The 25,406-nt window shown below is 44.4% G+C and overlaps 1 protein-coding gene across 1 annotated transcript in view; it reads left to right on the plus strand.

Annotated features, from left to right (window-relative positions):
* ATP11B (ATPase phospholipid transporting 11B (putative)) overlaps nucleotides 1-25,406 on the plus strand; it is a 138,899-nt gene that overhangs the window by 97,056 nt on the left and 16,437 nt on the right. Inside the window, 4 exon segments of the mRNA XM_030216601.1 lie at nucleotides 2,492-2,630; nucleotides 9,846-9,911; nucleotides 13,257-13,360; nucleotides 14,101-14,266. Coding sequence (XP_030072461.1) covers nucleotides 2,492-2,630; nucleotides 9,846-9,911; nucleotides 13,257-13,360; nucleotides 14,101-14,266 — 475 coding nt within the window.

Below are 25,406 nucleotides of genomic sequence, written 5' to 3' on the forward strand. Positions count from 1 at the left end.
ATACATGTACTGTCCTGCATGTCCTTATAGGTATTTTACAAAAGACTGCATTTGCTAGAGCTTTTCATAAAATGTCACTGGACTTGAGCAGATCCCAGCTTGGACATCTCAATTCCATGCAAATACATGTACTGTCCTGCATGTCCTTATATGTATTTTACAAAAGACTGCATTTGCTAGAGCTTTTCATAAAATGTCACTGGACTTGAGCAGATCCCAGCTTGGACATCTCAATTCCATGCAAATACATGTACTGTCCTGCATGTCCCTATAGGTATTTTACAAAAGACTGCATTTGCTAGAGCTTTTCATAAAATGTCACTGGACTTGAGCAGATCCCAGCTTGGACATCTCAATTCCATGCAAATACATGTACTGTCCTGCATGTCCTTATAGGTATTTTACAAAAGGCTCTGCATTTGCTAGAGCTTTTCATAAAATGTCACTGGACTTGAGCAGATCCCAGCTTGGACATCTCAATTCCATGCAAATACATGTACTGTCCTGCATGTCCTTATAGGTATTTTACAAAAGGCTCTGCATTTGCTAGAGCTTTTCATAAAATGTCACTGGACTTGAGCAGATCCCAGCTTGGACATCTCAATTCCAATCTCAAATTCTCTCCAAAATATGGCATCATACATGAAGGCCCAGTTTACACAGAATGCTGAGTGTTAGAATCCTATTCTTGAAAATGCTGGTCAGACTGCATCGGGGCTGTTAAATCTAGTTAAAGGTGCCACAGTAATGAGTGTTGTTTTTTGAATATAAGAACATTTGGGGAAAAGGTGGGTATGAAGTGATCATAATAATTAGAAAACGGGTTTCAAGGGTGGTTAAGGGGAGACACATGCCAAGTTTTCCTTCCTTAGAGGTGCTTCTCTTTTTACAGGGCAGTCAGACACTGAAATGCTCTGTTTCAGAAAGTAGGCCGCAGAAAGTCCATAACTTGGTGGTTCCCAAACTTGGTCTTGGAAGCATCCCAGCCAGTCAGGTTTTCAAGATATCCACAGTGAATATTCATGAGAGGGATCTGCATCTTTATTTATTTATTTGTAGCATTTATATCCCACATTTTCCCACCGATTTGCAGGCTCAATGTGGCTTACATTTGCCGTAATGGCGGTTGCCATTTCCGGGTAACAGAATTACCGTATTTTTCGGACTATAAGACGCACTTTTTTCCCCCAAAATTTGGGAGGAAAATGGGGGGTGCGTCTTATAGTCCGAAGGTAGCGTTTTTGGACCGCCGTAAGTACGAGAATCTCGGCGGCCATTTTGAATATCGCCGAGACCGTCAGAAAGCAGTGAGGAGCACGGAGAGCAGCGCGATGGGCAGGAAAGAGGGGGCTCTTTCCTGCCCCGACGTCACTAGACCACCAGGGAACATGGAATCGTGTAAGTACGAGACGGCGGTCCAAAACTCGGACAAGACACACCGGAGCACCTAGGTTTTAGAGGAGGGAAAAAGGAAAATTTTTTTTTTCCTATTTCCCTCCTCTAAAACCTAGGTGCGTCTTATGGTCCGGTGCGTCTTATAGTCCGAAAAATACGGTACATGGTATTGTGTTAAGGTACATACATGCATGGTAACATACATGGAACATAACATATATGGAACAGATCATGGTGTGTATATATGTATATATATGATGCCATATATATATCATGTGCATACATACATATATGGTAAGGCAGAATACATTATGATATTGCATGAGGTTCTTGAGTAATACATTGGACTGTAACATGCATTAGGTCTTCGATTATGGAGAGACCCTATTCTACATAAGGTTTAAGGTGGTAGTGCTTGATCAATTAATAGTAAAGAGGTTAGTCGGTCATGTGGTAAGATTTCAGTTTTGTGTAGATTGTGTATAGTGTTATTGTTTAGTATTTAAGATGGATGTTTATGGTATGCCTTCTTGAAAAGATCTGTTTTCAGTAGCCTTCGGAAGATGGTTAGGTCTTGCGTTGTTTTTATGGCCTTCGGTAGTACATTCCATAGCTGCGTGCAGATGTATGAGAAACTGGTCGCGTGTGTGGATTTCTATTTTAGCCCTTTACAGTTAGGGTAGTGTAGATTAAGGAATGTGCGTGATGATGTTTTTGCGTTCCTAGTAGGCAAATCTATAAGGTGTGACATCTATCTCATGAATACTCATTGTGGATATCCTGAAAACCTGACTGGCTTTGGGGGGGGTGGGGGGGGGGGCTCCAGGATCAGGTTTGGGAACCACTGCCATAACTGCTTTGGACAAGTATTTTGGTAGAAGGCTGTCTTATAGGTGTGAATTCAACTGCTCTTGAGTGCTGTGGCCTTTTTCATCACACTTGTGTAACCGTCCTGTGTCTGTAACTTGTATTGTACTATGCTGCTAGTTGAGTTACTGTGGGCAGGCAGTAGGAATTAGATTCTACAGCTCAACTGCACATTTGCGCAAAATCGAGGGGATCTAAAATGCAGAACTCATTTTATTTTCTTCCGCAGAGACATAAGTAAAAATGCTCTTCTTGGCTTCAAGCCGTTCCTTTACTGGACGCTCATGGGATTCAGTCATGCCTTTATTTTCTTTTTTGGCTCCTATCTTCTGATGGGAGAAGATACTTCTCTACTGGGAAATGGCCAGGTAAAAGACATTAACACTTCCATGTACTTCAGTACTGAATTCATTTGCCTGAATCAAGTTATAGCATACAGATAAGCAGAAGTTTCAAAGAAATGTTCATAACTGTGTAATTTATTATTTATTTTTTAGGTTTTATTTGCATTCACTCAAGTATGGCATAGTAGTAAAACATCTGAATAAAAGTATAGTGGTAGCCATGTTAGTCCGCTTGGGGTCTGATTCACGTAGACTTTTATCCCATTGTCTATGGCCCAGAAGCCGTTTCGGGTCCCCAGGACATAGTTGACCCTCTAATCTCTGTTTCTAGCTAGCTTTAGACATCTCTTGCCTTCATTCTATGACTGCCAGCAGCCTGCATGATTGAAATATTATGTTATTTGAACCACAGGGCTGTTTCAACTCCAGGGGCCTGTACAGTTAAACCTTTGATACAGAGCCTTGTGGTTCAAACAGTGTGTTTCAAGTGCTGTTGCTGCTCCCAATTGTCTCTGCAGCAACCCTGTGTTACTTCCCCCAGCTGTATCATTCATTCTCAAGTATTTGTACTGCTTAGACAAGTGCTGGGCCTGTCCCTAGTGGGCTCACAATCTAAGTAGTACATTGTATTACTGTTTCACCTGGGGCAGCTGAAGGTTAAGTGACTTGGCCAGGGTCACACGGAGCTGCAGAGGGAATTGAACCCAGTTCCCCAGGTCCGCAACCCACTACACTAGCCATTAGGCCAATCCTCCACTCCTGCAGCCCTGTCCAAGTGGCTCTCCTGTTGTTGCCTTTGGCTACTGATCCAATTGCACCCCTGGTGCTCATCTGCAGCCCCTGTGGTCCTTTTCTCTCTGCAGCAGCCCTCCACCAGCACAGTTGCTGCTGCAGGTATTCCTCTACGTTAACAGGGCATTCACATCCTGCGGAGCTGCTTTGGGGTGCCAACCCCTTCCTGCTCTGAGTAAACCTAAATCAAATTTTTGTACTTTTTCTTTTTTAAATTTTTCTTTCTTTAAGGGGAGAATGGGGATTATTCATTATTCATATTTTAATTGTTTCTTAACTCTTGATATACTGCCTAATGTGCATGAGGTCAAGGTAGTTTACAAAATTTGTAATACAGCAAAATAGAAACGAACTACAAAATAAATGTATATTTTTTATGTTGTAATTTTCTGAGGGCAGATGCCAGACCGGGGGGTTAGAGGTGCCTAGACCAAGGAAGCAAGGTTGAGAGAGTGGCGAGAAGGAAGAACAGTGTTCTCATGGAGGTTGAGCAGGAGATGGATAATCCTCAAGAAAAACAGGGTCTTTGTAATTGAATGGAAGAGTTGAGACTTGGCAGTGAAGCAGGGAATTGGGGATTGGAGAGACTAAGTTGGAATCTGGAAGGGACAGTGAGGACCTGAAAGTAGGACAAGCATTGTGTGGGTTAGAGTGCCTGTGAGTATAAATAAGGGAATGAGACAGAGGTAAATGAAAGAAGATGAAAACTGAGAGGCTGAGACATAGTTGGTCCTAGAGAGAGGATGAGAAGCAGTGAAAAGAGGTGGAGGTGCAATGGACAGGTATAAGAGAGGGATGAGGCTGGAAATGGAGCTGAAAAATACTGCAAGAGGAGCGAGTGGAGGCTGGATAGCAGGTGAGAAGGAAAAGAATGGACTGGAAGTCAGGGAAGGAGCTGGAACTGGTGAGGGAATGACAGGGCAGTGGAAGGTAGATGGTGAGTACAAATGGAGGAAATGGTAAAAGATAAGAGGGATATAGGAGACTGGAGAAGCAGAGAGATTGGGGGCGGGGTGTACCAGAAATGCCAGAAAGGGGGTGAGAGGGAGATGGGAGATGAAAAGGAGACTAAGGACAAGAGGGTGAGGGAAAGGGAAAATAAGGGGTACAATGTAGATAAGAGTAGATATGGAGACAGAGAAGAGAAAAGTGAAAACAAACAAAAATAAAAGACAAAAGGGAAAGATTGGTGTCAGACAGATGTAAAAACAGAAAAGAAAAACAAGCAAACCTGGAAAACCACTTAGAAAACTGCTACAAGAAAGGTGGAAAGGTAAAGTAAACATTTACAGAGTTTAATATGCAAATATATTCAAATTCCCACTTAATGTATGTCCTTTTATAATGTGACTCAACATCAAAATGAGTTTGACACCCCTGTGGGTGGGGAGAGAAAAATCTTAGTAAATGTGTTAAGTATTAAATTAATCTAACCAAAAGAGATTACTTACAACTTATTTGTTGAAATTCATTACTGGTAGAACACAGATGAAATCCAGCATGGCCCCATGTTTGATCCAAGTTTTGCTCTATGTAGACTTGTGGAATAGTTTCAGTTCTGGGGCCAATCAGAATTAGATTCTGTGGAAGGAATTAATTCTTGCAACTGTTGGTTTTGAAACTGTGTGAAACGTATTTATTTACACCAATTACATATCACCTGTTGTGTGGATAGAAGCACCTTATTTTTAAATCTTTCATTATCTTAATATTAGCTGTTTGAAAAAGTTTTAGAAATGTTTTTAAATTTACATATGGAACTTGCACCCCCTGTGGGTACGTTTTCAAAGGGCTTGCATGGTGTTTCCTTTTGAGAATGAAGGGAAAGAGGCTGCATTGTGAAGATGTTGCAAATATACACAGGGCTTTCACACTGAAAAGCCCCACACACTTTCCAGCCTCTGCTCCAACGACACGGCTTTTCTGACATTGACCAGTGTTATCTGCATTGTACATAAGCACCGCCATACTGGGAAAAGACCAAGGGTCCATCAAGCCCAGAATCCTGTCTCCGACAGTGGCCAATCCAGGCTTCAAGAACCCGGCAACCCCCCCCCCCAAAAAAAAAAAAAAAAAAAAAATTAATAATGTTCAATGGACTTTTACCTGAGGAATCTGTCCAAACCCCCTTTAAATTCTGTAAGGCCAGCTGCTGTCACTACATTCTCCGGCAACGAGTTCCAGAGTCTAACTTCACGCTGAGTAAAGAAAAACTTTCTCCTATTTGTTTTAAATCTACCATATTCTAGCTTCATCTTGTGTCCCCTGGTTTTGTTGTTGTTTGAAAGTGTAAACAAACGCTTCATATCTGTCCGCTCTACTCCGCTCATTATCTTGTAGACTTCTATCATATCACCCCTCAGCCGCCTTTTCTCCAAGCTGAAGAGCCCTTACCGTCTTAGCCTTTCCTCATAGGGAAGTCGTTCCATTCCCTTTATCATTTTCGTCGCCCTTCTCTGCACCTTCTCCAATTCTTTTATATCTTTTTTGAGATGCGGTGACTAGAATTGGACACGCTACTCGAGGTGCGGTGTGATCAACCTAAGTACTTTTTGCTTTCATAGAGGGTGGGGGTACAATTTTAATTGAGACTTTTCCTATGGGAAGACCTTTAAAATTACCGTCTTGTCCCTATGTGGATAATTTTTTCTTCATTTTATTTTTGATTCTGCTTGCACTTTTTTGTTTTTTTTTTAATATTTTTTTATTCTTTGTAACAAATCTTTCACATCTGTGTTGTATTTTACTCCTTCCAGCTGTTTAAAAATCATCTTTATGTATCCAGAAGATGGAGTAGAGCTCTAGCTATTGTCATTCTCTCACTCAACTCACCTGACTCAGCTTTTCCTTCTATACCAACCTGTCTCATCGTTGCCTTCCATCTTGCTCTACTTGGATTTTTCTCGCATCTTTCCATTTTCTCAGCCTACCTCCCTTCAAAAAGCAGTTTGGCTCCTACTCCCAAAGCTATTTGGTCTCACTTTGCTCTGCAAATCTCCCACTCATCCTCTGTGGCCACTTCTATTTCGTGATCCAGGATGTGTTTACAAACTCTGAACCCCATAGAAACTGTCACTGCCCTATATTGATAAACCGCTGGTAGGCACTCTTGAAAGAAGGTCACAGTTAAAGAATGAAACTACTAAACCTCAGGTATACGGTTACACCAGAAAATAAACGTGGCTTTAAAAAATTAAGGGCCCTGTTTACTAAGCCACGCTAGAGGCATGTTGACGTTTTTAGCGCGCGCTGTTTAGGCACCCACAGTATTCCTATAGGTGCCTACACAGCACGTTCTAATTTTGTGCATGAACTAAAAGCACTAGTACACCTTAGTAAACAGGGCCCTTAGTGTTTTGACCACTAGGCTACCTCCTCCCCCACACTTAACTGATCGTGCAGGGAGTGGCCAGTTCCCATCACTGGTTTTAAAAAGTTAGGCATGTTTTAGAATTATCAGCTCATGGTTCTCATTTCAGGCATAGCTGCCGAGGGGGGGGGGGGGGGCAGGGTGGACAAAATTCCCCCGACCCGGGCCTCCAAGGGGGGCCCGGCGCCGCAGTCCCACCTGCCCTCCATCATCGACCGTCTGCCCCCTGCATTGAAATCACAGTCTCACCTCCGTGAAAGCAGCGCTGCAGGCAGCAGAACGCCTCCCTTCGGCCCTCCTTCCCTCCCTCCCTCCCTGTGTCCCGCCCTCGTCTGACGTAACTTCTGCGAGGGTAGGATGCAAGGAGGGCTGAAGGGAGGCGTTCTGCCTGCAGCACTGCTTTCACGGAGGCGAGACTGCGATTTCAACGCAGGGGGCCCGGCCCAGTGGCGGACGGAGGGGGGGGAGCAGCGGCGGTGACCTTGGGGGGAGAGTGGAGGGGGGGACCAGTGGCGACCTCGGGGGGGGTGGAAGGGTGGCGCGGCGGCGACCTCAGGGGGAAGCGGGGTGGCGAGGGCGGCAGGGGCAAGGCCGTCACAAGAACCTGAAACAGCTCTCTGTGGAAAAATGGGCCAAATTTCCCAAGGGCCATGGGAAGGACTGCTCAGCAGTTACCAAAAAAAAAAAATTAGTTGAAGGTATTGCTGCTCAAGGTGGTACCATCAATTAATGAATGAAGGGTTTGCATATTTTTTCACACAAAGATACTTAATGAATATTTTTGTTGAAAAATTGTCAACATACAGACCATCTTAGAAGACTCACAAACTTTTCCTCAGGGTTGTATAGTTGCAAAATCCGTAAAAACAAAATAATCCGATTGTAGTCATATTCACCCTGTTTATCTTGTTCCTGAATGTTATATAATTTGTTTCCAGGTAGATCTCTCATGGAATCTCATTCCATGTACTATTGTTATAGACATGAGCACCAAGTCAGATCTGTAACACCAGTGAGGTGATTCCGCAGAGTAGGGTTGGATCAGATCCTCAAGACATCATGCTTGCTTGCACAGACATTGTGTATGTGTAGTGTCATCTTCCAGGTCTGCAGTTTCCAGAACCATCAATTCAGTGAGTTTTAGCAGTTATGAAAATTTAATATTGGTTTTTCTTGTATTACTTTAAGGAATTCTCTCTAGTACAATCATCCACCATGCGGTCCTTAAAAAAATTCCTCTTAGTAATGTTTTAATCTTCTGTGATAAGAAAACCTTAACTGCTTATTTGTTGGCTAGAATTTGGGAATACACTACTACTACTACTACTTGACATTTCTAGAGTGCTACTAGGGTTACGCAGCGCTGTACAGTTTAACAAAAAAGGACAGTCCCTGCTCAAAGGAGCTTACAATCTAAAGGACAAAATGACAAGTTGGGGCAGTCTAGATTTCTTGAATAGAGGTAAAATGGTTAGGTGCCAAAGGCGACATTGAAGAGGTGGGCTTTGAGCAAGGATTTGAAGATGGGCAGGGAGGGGCCCTGGCGTATGGGCTCAGGGAGTTTATTCCAAGCATGGGGTGAGGCGAGGCAGAATGGGCGGAGCCTGGAGTTGGAGTTCTCCCATACTTGGAAAATCCCCAACCCAACTGGTTCCCTGATGGATAATTCCAAAGCAATGGACTCATCTTCCTCAGTCAACAAGACACTAGGAGAATTAGAATACACAACACGAGAGCACAGTAGACATGAATGCAACTCAAACAAGGCTGTTGCATTGAGTTCCTAGAACTGAAAAATTGAGACAAGGCTGCATGGGATGCTGCACTTTTAATACTCTGTTACATTATTTCCCATTAGATTGAACTTTTTGTTTTCAGCCATCTGGCTTCTATTTTCATAATGTTAGATGACCAGTAAAATTAATAGTGGTGTTAATTCATGGGAAACATCCTCTTCAAAACCTTGTTCTGGTAGTCCTCTTTGTGATTTGGGTGTCAGAATTTTATTTTCATGTCATCTGCTCATCTGTAGTCATACACCGTGCTTTAGTATTCCTCTAAATATCAAATGGTCTGTCTTGTCAGTTCAGCTGTCTTCTACTACTACTACTTAACATTTCTAAAGCGCTACTAGGGTTACGCAGCGCTGTACAGTTGAACAGAGAAGGACAGTCCCTGCTCAAGGAGCTTCCAATCTAAAGGACAAATGTACAGTCAGTCAAATAGGGCAGTCAAATTGAATAGAGGTATAAAGGTTAGATGCCAAAGGCTACATTGAAGAGGTGGGCTTTGAGCAAGGATTTGAAGATGGGCAGGGAGGGGGCTTGGCGAATGGGCTCAGGAAGTTTATTCCAAGCATAGGGTGAGGTGAGGCAGAAAGGGCGGAGCCTGGAGTTGTCGGTGGTGGAGAAGGGTGCTGAGAGGAGGGATTTGTCCTGTGAGTGGAGGTTTCGGGTAGGAACGCAAGGGGAGATGAGGGTGGAGAGGTAATGAGGGGCTGTGGACTGAGTGCATTTGTAGGTTAGGTCTTACCTCTTGTTACTTTGTTTTTCCCCCCGATATATTTTTCTTCATTTTTGTAATAAAAGTTATGCGCTGTTATGGTCATATTCCACATTTTTACGCATTCCCCTTTTCCCCAGTCTGCTTTCCAGCTGTTTATGTTATAAGCAGGCTTTTCTGCTTCAGGCTGTCATGAAAACTCAGCAAGATTTCTGACTGACGTAGGTTCAAAACGGTGACTGCAGCTGCGTGGAAGGAGTTCCACACCTTGGAAGATTTGCTGCCTTCTCAGATCCTGTAATACAATAAATAGGGGAGTCCTAGAGGTTATTTCTTTTAATCAGCAGCTGAATTGTCAGAATTTTGTTTATTGAGGGATGGGGGCTGCTCCTCCTGCACTGATTCCGATGATTGATTTACACATTTTGCATGGTAAGCCCATTTAATACAAAAGAGTAAGGACTAGTGACAGCTCAGTAAGTGTGTTCAGGAGGGTCTTGAGGGAGGTTTTATAGTCTATAATATAATAACATTGTCTTACTGTTCCAAGTTGCTTATAATTGTCTCTTATTTAGATGTTTGGAAACTGGACATTTGGCACGCTGGTCTTCACAATTATGGTTATAACGGTGACCATGAAGGTACACTATAATATTTTTTTTCCTCCTCCTTGCTCACGTGAATCATTTTCTGGTCAATATTCAAAAACTGAGCAGGAGAGCCTCCTGCTTGGTTAACATTTATTGTGCCTGCTTATTAACCAGACAGTGCAGTTGATTATCGGCCCTGACCAACCCTGCAGTCTCCGGTTAGTGCTGGGGCAGTCTGTGGGTGGAGCTGGTACTTAACTGGTTAGCGGCCATATTCAGACCACTAACCGGTTAAGTAAGCAGCTAAAGTTAGGACAGCAAAAAGGTTGGTGGGGGCGGGGGGGGGGGGGTCTAGAGGGTCCTGTGGGCAGGAGCAATGCCCACTTCTGCCTATTTATTTAACACATTTATATCCCACATTTTCCCACTAGTTGCAGGCTCAATGTGGCTTGCACAATAACATGGGTAGGCTACAGTTCAGTATATTATCATTAAACAATGTCATAGTGAAAAATTAATCGTAAACGTATCGTCTAAAACAACAAAGATAACAAAAGATAATGGAAAAACAGGGTCCATAAATTTTGCTGAACAGATAAGAAATAAACTAAGTAACGTCTGGATGGTACGCCATCTTGAACAGGGTGGTCGTCAATAATTTCCTGAAGTTTAGATGATTCTGAGTTGATTTTAGTAGTTTAGGCAGTGCAGAAGGGATATCAAATGCATGACCCCCCTGACCCTACTTAGTACCATGAGACTATTGCTAGAAATCACGGTGGCCATTTTGAGTCCGGAGCCATGACTGGCAGGAGCCAAGTGGGCATTTTTCTTGTTCCCAGGACCTCCTAGACTACCAGGAATATCCAAGGTAGGTGCAGGACTGCCTACAGGGTGGGTGGGGGATGGAAGGTGAGAGCCTCATCAGGGGCTTTCTGTCTTCAGGTGTGGCACAGAGGGAAGATCTGGATTAGCAGCCAACACATGCTTGCATGGTCCCGAATATTCAAATTCAGTGTCTAGACTTGGCCCAGTATTGAATATCCAGGCCTAATTCTGCACTGACCGCTGCCAAGTGAATATTGACCAGTTTCTCTTTTATGTAATGACCTCTTTTAACTTTGTGCATCTGCTTTGATCTACAGTGCCTTGCAAAATGTAATGGTGCCAATACTCAGCACTAGCTAACTGGGGAGGAGAGACTCCTACCTGGTTAACTACCGCCAACTGGGCCAAACCTAGATATTGAGCACATACCCGCGACCACTGCAGTACTATCCAGTTAGTGCAGGGGCTGAGCCAGGAGTTACCTGGACACTGCTGATATTCAGCAGTGGCATCTGGATAACTATCAAGTTGGGCGTGGTTTATAAAATAGCGCTTATACCTGGGAATTGGGCCTAAGTTTAGGAGCAGCCATTGCACCAACTGAAACGTGGTGCAGATGTATTCCCGTTATTCTGTAATGACACCCATTAATTTTAGGAATGCCCCGTTACACCCATGCCCCTCTCATTTCCATTCCCCCTTTTTCCAATCACATGTAAATTTTAGGTGCGGATCCCCACACCTAAATTTACCCATAAATACCAATTAAATCTAATTAGTGCCAATAATTGCTTGTTAAAAGCCAGTTATTGGTACTAATTGGCTCGTTATTCAGTTAAACTTGCACATACAGTTTTTGGTGACTTCTATAAAATTAGGGGGTTTGTGGGCTATTAAGAGCACTGTAGCCAATCCCGTTTGAAATCATGGCATTCCCTGTTGTGTCCCTAGGGGATACGATGTGTTTGTGTTCTGCTCTGTACTCTGTGACATAACCACATATATTCTAAATCACTCCAAAATGTAGCTTCCTGTTTTGGGGGAGAAGATTGATGATGATACATTGGTTTAAAGCATTGGCACAGTTTTTGCCTGAAGGTTGTGATTACTCACCAACATTTATGAATTATACCCATTTAAATCTAAAGTGATAAAGAGTGCACCTGGCAGGAGAGCCATTTATGCTTATCTACCCAAGAAAGAGTAGAAAGAAGAACTGATACAATTCAGTGTTACTGTCTGAAAGATATCTGGACTATGAGGCAGATGCACTAAACGTTTTTCATCGTTAAATGAGCCCTCGGGGAAGAATTTCCGATCCTTTCCATGCACTTAAGCCTATTTTCCGACGACAGTAGCAGCTAACGAAAACGGAATGGAGATGAGCAATTAGTGTGAAAACCCCATTGAAACGACATGCACTAACCTTTTCCGATTGCCTTTACGCAGGAAAAAGGCAGGAAAACTAACGAGAGGTCTGGACCTCTCGTTAGGACAGCTCTGTGCCAGGAAAAAGTGTTAAGTGAAAAAATAAACAAACTTTGAGCCAACTTTGAGCTAAAAGCGCTGTGATTGGTCCAAAGGACCTCAGAAAACACATAAAAAAATAAAACTAAAAAAGGATCGGGAGGGGGCAAGGGCGCTCATCAGGAGCGTCCTGTACGGACGGCCTTGCCCCCCCCCCCCCCCCCCCCGCCGCTGCTCCCCACTTTCCGCCGCTCCCCCCACCCCGAAAAAGCAAAATTGTAGCAGCCCCTGCCCCCCTCCCTTCCTCACTACTCTCAGCTCCGCCTCCCGACATCCTCCGTCTGTGCCCCGCCCCCTTTGGGGGTCGTCGCCGCCATTCCCCTTCTCCATCGGGCCCCCCTCCCTCTTACCGGGCCCGTGCAGCGCCTCTCTCCTCTGTCCGAAGGCGCTGCACGGGCAAGAAGAACGCTGAATCAGCTGATGCCTGCCTTCGCGATAGAGCGTCTTTCTCCTCCTGGGCCCGCCCCTGTCTGACGTCAGCGGAGCTGAGAGTAGTGAGGAAGGGAGGGGGGCAGGGGCTGCTACAATTTTGCTTTTTCGGGGTGGGGGGAGCGGCGGAAAGTGGGGAGCAGCGGCGGGGGGGGGGGGGGGGGCAAGGCCGTCCGTACAGGACGCTCCTGATGAGTGCCCTTGCCCCCTCCCGATCCTTTTTTTAGTTTTATTTTTTTGTGTGTCAATTCAATTTGCCATGTGCTTGTGATTTGACTGTTTGTGGCATGCGCAGAGCAGCTAACATAACGCTTGGCTGCTCTGCGCATGATTTGGGGGCCGATTAACGATGTGTATTGTGATTCTTTGATACATTGTACGTTTCAATACCGATTCCAGCATGTGTGACTTTTTTTTTTGGTGCATTTTTCGTTATTTTAAAATCGTTAGGGACTTTAACGATTTAGATTTTTTTACGTTTGGTTGCTGCATCTGCCTCTAAATCCTTAACAGTGTAGGTAGAACTACCTGGGTTAATTGATCTTTTTCTGCCATTTTGGTAAAAGGGAGGGTAGTTTAACATGCCAGCTAAAAATGTCTTGTTCTCTTTAGATGGCCTTGGAGACTCACTTCTGGACATGGATTCATCACTTTGTAACATGGGGGTCCATTGGGTTCTATTTTATATTCTCCTTGTTTTATGGAGGAATTATCTGGTAAGTTATTTTGTTCAATCTACAGTATCATTTGTTACAAGTAATTATATATATCTTTTAGGAGACGATCATAAATTGCAAGATATCTTATGTCACAAAACGCCTGGCCACCCGCCTGGGGCTACCCCATGGTCACTGAGAGAGTCTATCCCCAACACAGTTCGGATCTACCTTCACTTGCCGCTTGTGCTCTTACACTAGCACCCTTCTTAAATCAGCTGGTCACTTGTTCCATAAATGGACCAGCCAGAGAGAAAAATAAAGCTCTCATCTCAATAAAATATATCTTTTCTATCAATGGAATCATCAGATATCTGATGTCCACTCAAGCTCCTATAAACCATAAAGGATTTGTGTTAAATTGCAGGTTTAGTCATGCTGAAAACAAAATCTGTTTGTAACCCTTGAGGACTGAAATTTCAGTAACCCCCCACTTTTAAAACAAAGGACTTTTAGGCTGTGGAAAGCGTTATTACTGCTATGACGTGTGAAGAAAAAAGGTGGCTTCATAGAAATGAAGGAGCCAGGTGTTGAATGTAGCTCTGCACCTCAGTCCAGGCTGCAGCGCGATCTCGGGTTCAGTTTGGATTGAGTGGGTGAGAAAATGCAAGGAAAGCAAGAGGCTTTTGAGCGCAAATAAGAACCGTATTTAAGCTCTTGCTGAACATGCAGATATCAGATGTTTGATACGATTTCTATTTTTATTTTTGCCGCTACAGTGAAATATTTTTTCTTTGCAGGCCATTTTTACATACACAAGACATGTACTTTGTATTCGTTCAGCTGCTATCCAGTGGGTCCGTGTGGTTTGCCATCATTGTCATAGTCGTTTCTTGTCTCTTTCTGGATGTTGTGAAGAAAGTATTTTACAGACACTTATGTCCAACAAGTACAGAAAAGGCACAGGTAACACATGCTATGTACAACTAGACCAAGACTTCTGCTATAAATAGTAAACATGTTGTAAATGCAGTCTTGCCATTTTTACTCTTCTGGTATTACTTTCAGAGTAGCTGTGTGAATAATGACATCAGATCTTAAAGATGTCCCTATGAATGTATTAAATGGTATCATTACAGTTTACAGATTGTCACATTTTATTTACAGCGTTTGGTCAAAGGAAATATGTTGAATCATAAAGCAGCTTCTAGTTTTCAACAAGTCAAGACTTGCCACCCTTGTGCTATAAGGAATACAGGGGGCCCTTTTATGAAAGGGTTGCCGGCGCAGTGAGGCCGCCGGCGGTAGTTCTGGCTTGAGCGTGCACCGGAAAAATATTTGTAGAATTTTTACTGCAGCGCTAAGCCAGCAGGTTACTGCTGGGTTACCGTGGAACTGTTACCGCCACCTAAGTGGGTGCTCCTTGCCGCATGGCCACACGGTAAGAGTAATCTTACCGCATGGCCATTTTGGGGGAGAGGGGGCTTCTTACCCACTGCGGTAAACAAAGAGGGCCCTGGTGTGTGGGGAAAAACGGGCCCCGCCACTTCCTAAGGGCCCTTTTTACTGCAGCTTGGTAAAAGGACACCACAATGCAGTGTTGTGATATGTAAATATTACACTTCTTTTTTGTACCCCGCGCTGGCAGGCTCAATGAGGCTTAGGTACTTATTTGTACCTGGGGCAATGGAGGGTTAAGTGACTTGCCCAGAGTCACAAGGACCTACTTAGGGTCTGTTTGACTAAAAGCCATTAAGCCCAAACACACATTTAGTACACAATAAAAGGCTTACTGCAAAACATGAATTTTTTTTTTTTTTTTGCAGGTACAATGTACTAATGCAAACATTAGTGTGCAATCTACAAAAAAAAAAAAGAAAAGAAAAAGTAATGGCCACAAAACACGCCATGATAAATCTGGTACATTAGGCCCCTAAGAAAGTTATTGCCAGGAAAATGGCATAAAATGAGCCCTGTGGTAAATAACTCCCACCAGTGCTGTTATCACACGTTAATTGTTAGTAAATGACCCTTAAGTGTTACTTTTCAGTAAGAACCTAGATCCAGGAGCTTGTTCGTAGTCAGCTAAGCCAGATGCACCAACCCATTTCTACTTGTAGGTATGCAGTGTGACAAAACCCCAACTTGGTGTACGGTTTCTCTAGTTTTATCTGTGCTAGTGACGAGTAGCAACAGCAGCCTCAAGCTTTCCTTGTCTAACCACTGTAACTTGCTAATGTAACTTAATATCCCCATTTAATAATATAAACCAGCGTGTGCTGTGGGAAAGGCATTTCTGTGAATAATCAGGAAAAGATATTGTTTGACTAAAAGGTTTGCATTTGACAGAAACGGACATGATAAAATGTCCTTTCCTCATTCCTGTGGACTGTGGTTATTCTTATAAATGCATGTTTTGAATGCAATGTAAGCCACATTGAGCCTGCAAATAGGTGGGGAAATGTGGGATACAAATGCAGCAAATAAATAAATAAATACAAATCCAATCATTTTCTTTAATCGTGATTTGTAGCTGGTGTGTGATGTACTACCTGGTTTTATCCTTTTTACTAGCCGTTGAGCCCGTAAAAACGGGCTAGTAAAGGAGGGGGGGTTGAAAGCCCCCCCCCCCCCCCCCCCCCCCCCCCCGGATAGGTCGCCGCCCCTCCACTCGGGCCGGGTACCTGGCTTCACTATTCAAACTGCCGGAACGCAGCACACAGCTCATCTGAGCTGCCGTCGGCCTTCCTTCTTCTCTGCGTGTGTTCCGCCCTCGTGTGACGTAACGTCGGCGAGGGCGGGACACAGGCAGGTAAGGAAGGCCAACGGCAGCTCAGATGAGCTGTGTGCTGTGTTCCGGCGGTTTGAATAGTGAAGCCAGGTACCCGGGCCGGGTGGAGGGTGGGTGGCGGCGACTCTGGGTAGGTAGGGGGAGCGGTGGCGACGGCGGTTCCCTCACTCGCAGGTGCGCAGGTTCCCTCTCTGTCATGCCCCCGTCATCACGTATTGACACGGGGGCGGGACAGAGAGGGTCTCTACTGCGCATTTGCGAGTGAGTACGCCTCTTGCCATTTATATGTTTGATTGTGATGCTTTTCATTTGAGCTTGGCCACCAGTTGGGTTGGAAACTTTCCTGTTGGTAGTAATGCAATTTTTAAAATGTAGCACAGTGAGCCTTGCAGCTTATCAAGCAAGGTCTTCTTTCTGGCCAAAAAAAAAAAAAATGTGAGAACCAGGACCCATCACCAAATAAAGCTAACACCCTGAGCAAAGGGGATTGCCTCAAATAGTCACTTGAATGTTCAAGCGCACTTACAGCGACATTTGTAACTAAATGAGACTGCTACACCCCAGTTTCGCTCCTCTAGCCAATCCTCACCACCACCATCAAGTAAACTCTCTTACCAGTAACTCTCCCCCAATACACTCACTTATCAACCTTCACCAGTCAGTCTCCACCCCCAGCCTCTGCAAATAGGCTCTTTTTCCTATTTGTTGATTCTGTGCCCCCCCCCCCCCCCCCATTCCACAGGCTTTTTATTTGTGTAAATTTGTCCTCTATTTCTTTAAATACAATTTGTTCAAAGCAGCTTACCAGCTCGCTGCCGACACTACCCCTGGAACAACTATTCTGTTCTTTCTTGGCCCAGGGTGCCTTTCTGCGGTACCCAAACTCCTGTACTGTTCTCTAAGGGCCCCTTTTACTAAGTCACGTATGCACCTACGCGCGCCAAAATGGACTTACCGCCCGATTACCGCGTGGCTCTTGCGGTAATTTCATTTTTGGCTTGCGTCCGAAATTTGGTTTTTTTCTGGCGCGCAGGTCATTACCACCCAAATTCTTTACCTCTAGGTTTATGGCTGGCAGTAAGCTCTCAGAAACCAAAATGGACACGCGGTAGTTTTGATTTTGCCGCACGTCTATTTTCAGGGGGGGGGGGAGGACATTTTTTAGCACGCCTTTGTAAAATGACCCCTAAGCCTCTTGAGAATAGCATGGGAGGTCAGACACCGCATGGCTTACAGTGCCAGTAGATGGCTTCCGGAGAAGGTAGAGGAAGAGACATGGAGCCACACCTACAGTAGATGGAAGTCGCTACCAGGTCTGGGGTCTTAAAAAGACTGCATTAGCGCATTATCAGGAAAGTCTTGGACCCGGTAGGAGCTGCTTTTATGCTAAACTTTTCAAAGCTAACTAGTTTTCTCCTTTGACTTTAAAATCTCTATTAACAGCCCCCAGCTGCTCTCATTCCCCCTCATGCTATAATTAGGCACTTAAATTTATATGCCGACTGCATGCATAATTAATACAATACTGCCATCCATAGGGGTCCGTGTACACTTACACATGTATGCGGCCTAAGTGCTATTCTAGAATTTTGCGCTAAACTTCCGTAGCGTGTAAGTGTCAAAGCAGCTGTCACATGAACAGAGCATGATCATAACGCCCACTTATACACAGAACTTACAGTATACTGGAAGTTACATGTGTAACTACCACACTGAGGTACTAAGATTTTCGCCTGCCCTAGACCTGGTGTAACACAAACCAAAGAGGTCAAAGCAGCCCTACAGATATGATCCAAGCAGACAAAAGTAGGGATGGACAAGTGGTCTTCCGATTGAATTCAGAGGACACACTTGAGAGTAATTGGAAAATAGCTTTATTGGTGGCATCAACTGTATCAGGATTCTGATAACATCAAATCGTCAAGTCACTCAGCACGAACCCGTGATTGGCTTTGATGGCAGAGAACATTTGCCGTGTGTTATGCTCGACATATTCGTTGATGCTGGTTTTCGGCGGCATCTTTGATGTCCACCATTTTGAGTAGGATGCTGGCACTGAAACACAGGTTCGTGCCCTTGACAATCTGATCTTTGCAGAATCCTGATACAGTTGATCTCGCCAATAAAGCTATTTTCCAATTAGTCTCAAGTGCGTCCTCTGAATTCTATCGGAAGACCACTCGTCCATCCCTACTTTTGTCTTCATAGACCTGATGTAAACATTCGCACCAGATAAAAGAAAAAATCAAGCCCAACATGGCCGTGTTTCACCCGGCAAGAGCTGCTTCAGGGGCAAAACATTCCCTTATGGTGTGAACCTTTCACTTCACCATAAGATACTCTTCTGCCCCTGCTGGACAAAACGCAGCCACGTCGGACTTAATATTTTATATGATTCTCCAATAAAATCTCTCTTATCCTCCATTAACCGTGTCTTGCTTCTACAACTACCATCCTTTTTGGGACTAGCGGACCACTTGCCTACTTGTTTCCTGTAAACATTCGAACCTACATTTAGGCATACTAGTGTTTGATTAGAACTCTGCAAAAATGTTCTTATAGGATACACTCATTGCTCGTGCCAACGTGGCACTTAAATTGTGGCATACACTTAGTAAAATTGCCCTCTTTGTGTGCATGTGTCTGAAATCTAAAAAATATTTATTTATTTTATTTGTTGCATTTGTATCCCACATTTTCCCACCTATTTGCAGGCTCAATGTGGCTTACATTATGCCGTAGTGGCGATCGCCATTTCCGGAGTGAGAAATACAAAGTTCATAAATGATAGAGTAACTTATAGAGTAAGTTAAACAATGAAATATAGAAAGTTCATTTCAGCATGAGAAATAGAGTGGTAGTGCGTTAACATTCATCAGTGACAGAGTGGCTGAAGCAATCGTGTGTAGAGAATTCGGTTTTGTCAAGTTTTGGTAGGGTTTCGTTGTCTTAATCTGAAGAAAAGGACCAAGTCGTCTGATCTTCCAAAGCTGACTAACTCCTGTGTACATATAGAAGTGTTTCCACATGCAGAAATGAGTGTTTCTGAAATCGACATTATCAATTTCTAATTAATGTAATAACAATGTTTTGAACTCTGCTGTTGCAATCATTTGAACTGCATAGGTATTCTGACCGCATTGCTAGGTTTTGCTTGGTATTTGTGCCAGATCTCATTTATTTCAGGTCCACACAGATCGGAGAGAGTTTATGCAAAGATACATGAGTGTTTCCCCCTTCCCAAAGCTTTTTTTTCCCCAAGAAAGTTACATATACAGTTTTTAAAAAAAAGAATAAGAAAAAAGTGCACTCTCTAACTGCTGCTTTACCGTCTCTACCGTTGCAAACACTTTACAGGCTGGCAGTGCTGTGACCTGCTGTGCAAGAGACCTGGATTCAATTTCCAGCTCAGATCTGGTGCTCTCCAGATTAGTCATAGCTGCGAATACTGTGGAGATGGTGTTCACAGCCCCTGAAGGACATGAAGCCCCAGTCATGCCACAGTGACCCCTAGGTGCCACGATTGCAGGGTTCTTGAAGGAGCCCTGCTTCGTGGCCCACAGCTAGTACCTACTTTAAAGTAAGCTGGGAACATTTTTTTAAAAATAAGACCATTAATTCCTGGGTGGTTGTAGTGCCAGTACCCAGCCCTGGTTCCAGCACAGCTGGACGGCCACGTTGCAGGAGAAAATGGCGTTGTTCAGTCTCTTTGTGCTAGGTTTATGTGTGTTCTACATATATGATGAATTTTGTTTTAACTCATAGCCTGTGTCTGTCGCCGCAGAAATCTGAACTGCTAACTGACATGTTCTGTGTTCCACCTTTTTTTGTCCATTTATAGATGTTTTCCAACAGAGTTGCTTTAAATGACGAGTTCATCGCACTGCAGCCAATGTCCAGCAGGGCAAGGAATCAGCTAAGCAAAATTAGGTAGAGTAGGAGGGACAGTTCCTCATCCACTCCTATGCATGCTGACGGTCGACTAACCCAACACCGAGAGAGAGAGAGGAGAAAAGGCATGAGTGGAAAGCAGAGGAGGAATGGAAACGTTCTGTCCTCTTAACAGAAAAAAAAAAATCTTATGTTCCAGCTGTTTTACAGCTGGCTACCTTGAATAATTATGATCAGTGGTCCACAGGACCGAGCATGCACTAGATCTTAAAGAATACAAATTCCCTAGCATGACGCTCACATAACAGAATAAAAATATAATCCCTTTGCATCTCCTCCTATTATGTGCTGTGTATCCTAGCATGCTCCCATTGCTTTTGTTTTTCTGTGGTAGTCAAACTTGTTCTCTGCATGTTGCATAATTGAAAGCTGCATAAGGCCAGACCAATTGAATTCCTGTAAGTATTCTGATATCCAGTCTTTTTTTCCCCTAATTTCTTTAATTCTTTCCCTCATGAACAGAGAAGACAGAAAATGCCTGCAGCAGGGAAGAAGTCTGTAAATTTGGACAGCCTCTATGGCACTTCCTGTTTCATCATTTCTTAAGCTGCGGTTAAAAAAAAATGGCCTTAATGTGCCATTACATGAGTCTTTCTTGTGCGCTAAGAGATCCTTTTACAAAGCCATGGTAAAAAGTGGCCTGCTGTAGTGTGGGTGTGTCTTTTGGGCGCGCTGGGCCACTTTTTTTTTACCGTGGCTGGGAATAGGCCATTTTTAATGGGCGTGCGCCTAAATTAAAACTTAACGCGTGCCTATTTACGACCTGAGCCCTTACAGCCAGCCATTGACTTAGCGGTAAGGTTTCACGTGCTACCTGCGCGATAACCATTCAGTGTGCGACAACGTGGCCTCGCTGCCGATTTACCGCCGATTTGGCGCACGCTACCCGCAGCTTTGTAAAAGGGCCCCTAAGGTTATTTTACCGCTGCCAGAAAATGGCCAATTTTCTGAATGAATGGCCATGCACTAATGTTGTTAACGCACGGCCATTAACAAAAATTAGTGCATGAGCAGAATTGCCCACTCTCCACTCCCCCCCCCCCCCCCCCCCCCCAGACACGACCCTTCCCAGAAAAATTAAAATACATTCTTTGCGCATGGTTTGCACACACTCATTTGGAACTACAGCGGGATGCCGCACTAGCACACGCTAATGCTTACCGTAGCTTAATAAATGGAGCCCTAAATGAGCAACATTTGTCTTTTTAAGAGATGGATTATGGGCAAATATTTTTATGGCCTGCGCATCATTTTCGTTTGATTAATTCAGTTGGGAGTCACCTTAATACGGCATCCTAGATTTAAAATAAATTAGTTCTTAATCTTGTTCTATATTGGAGAATAACCTCCCTTGTGTGTGTTAAATTATTTTAGAAACATCTCCACATCTAAATAGCATTCTCCAAGGACAAGCAGGACCGTGATATCCTTACATCATCCTTGCGGAACCCGGTGTGGACGCTGTCCAGCATTCTATAGTTTTTAGAGGCTTTTGGCAGCGGCACATGTACGAGTACCTTCCCACCCGACACGCAGGACCCTCGGTCTCGTTTTTTTTCCACGGAGCTAGGAGGTCGAGTCAGGGGAGGGGGGAGGTTCACTGTGTTTTGTGCCTTCCCGTGCTGGTATTTTTTTTTTTTCTTCTGTTTGTGTTCTTTTCCCTTCCTTGTACCTTTTTTTTTTTTTTTTTTTTAGTTTTCAACTCTAAGTTTTTTCTTTATTTTTTGAGGTAAGACCCTTTTTGACCTCACCATTGAGCCTTTTGATTTAGCTACTGTTCTTTTTGACACAGCCCAGAAGACTCCCATTGGCTTCAAAAGAGATGCCCACCAGTGCATTCAGGTGATCTCTAACACTGACCCACATGATAGTTGTGTGGGGTGTCTGGGGCCTGCCCGTGACCCATCTAACTGTGTTCCTTGTTTAAAAATACAGAAAAGAACACATAAAGCATGTCAGACCCTCCAGAAGGAACTTTTTGGATCCTCAAAGCCCGGTTCATCAACATCGACATTGGAAGCATTGATCCCGATTGCTGCCAGGGCACCGTCCAACACTGAGAGTGCGCCAGCATTGAGATCTCCACCTCCCTTGGCGTCGAGCACTGCCAGCAGGCCCAGGACTGATCTGCATCGGACCTGACACACAGGACTTGCGGATTTGACGTCATCCTAATCGGCACCGAGGGTACTCCAATGTCAGGCCTCGGGCAAAGGCTAAGATGCATCTACATCAGTCCCGTTTGACACACAGTGCCTGTAGCTCCAGGATTTCGGCATTGCTTGCCCATTAGGACTGCTCCCCCTCTGTTATCCTGATGCCGTTGCTTCAGCACCCATGCAGCCAGGACCCTGCTTCTGATCCAGCACCGACAGCTCAACAAGCTGTCTCCACACTTGCACTGGCCTCAGTCCTACTAATACCTATCCTCAATGACCAGTTCCAGGCCATGCTGAGAGAGGACTTAGCAGGTCTGCTACAACTACAAGGTGCTCGGGCATCAAGGGTGCTTTCACCAGCCACAGCTCTCAGCCATTCTGACCTCATGTTTCCCCTGTGGAGCAGTCTCCGACTCCATTGCCTTGAGAGGTATTGCTGTCGCTGCCTCTCCATGCACAGCAGCACTCAACATGGGGAGAGAAAGCTCTCTTGAAGTCGAGACGTGAACAGGCGCCTCGGCATCTAGCTTCGAGGTCTGGACATTCCTTCAGTCAGCCGAGACAGGTGCAGCCTCAGAAGTCCCACCAGCACTAGTTCAATGAGTCTGACACAGACCAGTCATGGGAGACTGAGGAAGAGCTAGACTACCTCTCGGAGGAGAGGTCGTATAGCATACTCTCAGACCCCTTTCCACCTGATCAGAGAAGAAAGTCTCCACCTGAGCCCTGTTTTGTCAACAAAATGGTGGAGGCCATGCCCTTTAAGTTGGAAATGGAGGACGAACCAAGGGCTGAATTTCAGGTCCTGGAGTTTGATTCTCGGTCCAGAGATGCCATGACAGTCCCTCTGCCCAAGATTCTTTGGGATGCACAGATGAAGAGCTGGAAGACCCCTCTCTCTGTGCAAGTGGTACCCAAGAAGGTGGATTCCATGTATTAGATCCAGAAGGCTCCCGGATTCAAGAAGGCCCCATTGCCACACCATTCCTAGCCCTTTTGAGACTGGATTTGACCAGCAAGGAGTTCTAGGTCTCATGCCTTGACATGCTTAGGCAGAGAGGCCCAGACTTTAGTCTCTTTTGGGAGTAAGGTTTATCAGGCCTCGATGCTAGTCTCCAGTATCTGAGAATACCAGCTCTACACAAGTATATACTTGCAGTCCTGGGTTTGTAGTGTGCTAGACTTTGCAGACACTGTCCCACAGGAGCATTTCGCCAAGAAGCAGAAAGAATGCCAAAAATATTTGTCCAGGGGCGCTTATGATACATTTCTCTGCTTTGGGTGTGAGGATGCGTAGACACTCATGTCTGCGTGTCTCTGACCTTGAACCTTCAGTTCAGGAGAGGCTAGTAGGTGTTCCTTGCTGAGATGACAACCTTTTTGGGGACAAGATGAAGGAGCTCACTACCATCATCAAGAAACACACTATCAAGGGGCCCTCTCCCGGTGGCTTCCTTCTGCAGCCTTCACTACTAGGAGGTTCATAAGAACATAAGAGTAGCCATACAGGGTCAGACCAATGGTCCATCTAGCCCAGTATCCTATTTCCAACAGTGGCCAAACCAGGTCACAAGTACCTGGCAGAACCCCAAATCGTGGCAACATTCCATGCTACAAATCCCAGGGCAAGCAGTTGCTTCCCCATGTCTGTCTCAGTAGCAGACTATGAACTTTTCCTCCATGAACTTCTCCAAATTTGTTTTAAAATCCAGAAGCGCTAACCACGGTTACCACATTCTGCAGCAAAGATTTCCAGAGCTAAACTGTTTGTTGAGTGAAAAAGTATTTCCTTTTGTTTGTTTTAAAGGTATTTCCATGTAACTTCTTTGAGTGTCCCCTAGTCTTTGTACTTTTGGAACGAGTAAAAAAAAATTGATTTGCTTCTACTTCTACACTACTCATGATTTTGTAGACCTCAATCATATCTCGTTTCTGAAGAGCCCTAACCTCTTTAGCCTTTCCTCATACGAGAAGCGTTCCATCCCCTTTATCATTTTGGTCGCTCTTCTTTGAACCTTTTCTGCTATATCTTTTTTGACATATGGCAACCAGAACTGAATGCAATACTCTGCGGTCGCACCATGGAGCAATAAAGAGGCATTATTGTATTTTCGGTCTTATTCACCATCCCTTTCCTAATGATTCCTAGCATCCTATTTACTTTCTTGGCCGCCCCCTGCAGACTGAGCAGAAGATTTCAGCATATTATCTACAACGACACCTAGATCTTTTTCTTGAGTGCTGGCCCCCAGGGTAGACCCTAGCATCAGGTAACTATGATTCGGATTATTCTTTCCAATGTGCATCACCTTGCATTTCTCCACATTAAATTTCAGCTGCCATTTGTATGCCCAGTCTTCCAAAGGTCTTCCTGCTATGTTTCACAGTCCGCACATGTTTTAACAGCCTTGAATAGTTTTGTGTCATCTGCAAATTTAATCACCTCACTCGTCGTTCCGATTTCCATATCATTTATAAATATGTTAAATAGCACGAGTCCCAGTACTGATCCCTGTGGCACTCCACTGTTCAGCTTCCTCCATTGAGAGACATGACCATTTAACCCTACCCTCTGCTTTCTGTCCAATAACCAATTCTTAATCCACACCAGAACCTTGCCTCCTATCCCATGACACTTTATTTTTCTCAGGAGTCTCTCATGAGGAACTTTATCAAAAGCTTTCTGAAAATCTAGATACTCGATATCAACCGGCTCATCTTTATCCACTGGAAAGTCTTGATTTTGGTGGCGATCAGTTCAGTTCGCAGAGTTAGTGAGTTTCAGGCCCTAGTAGCTGATTTACCTTACACTAGATTTCATCATAACAGGGTAGTTCTCCACACGTTTCCTAAGGTGACATTGGAGTTCTATTTCAATCAGTCAATCGTTCTGCCGACATATCTTGGACTGCTGGTGATCCTTGGCCTTCTGTCTGGAGCAGACTAAAAGCCCATAGACAGTCTTATGCCCAGGCTGGGCTGACCCTTAAGGGACATGACACAAGCTCACAATTTCAGTCATAGCTAGTCGATAGCCCACTTGAGGTCAACCTCCATTGAGGAGATCTGCAAAGCTGCAACATGGTCTTCCGTCCACACATTCACATCTCTTTACTGCCTCGAGCAGAATACCTGACGTAACGGTCAGTTTGGTTAGACAGTCCTGCAGAATTTGTTTGGGGTCTAGAATCCAACTTGACCTTCC

Source organism: Microcaecilia unicolor, chromosome 10, assembly GCF_901765095.1.
Source record: "Microcaecilia unicolor chromosome 10, aMicUni1.1, whole genome shotgun sequence".
NCBI lineage: Eukaryota > Metazoa > Chordata > Amphibia > Gymnophiona > Siphonopidae > Microcaecilia > Microcaecilia unicolor.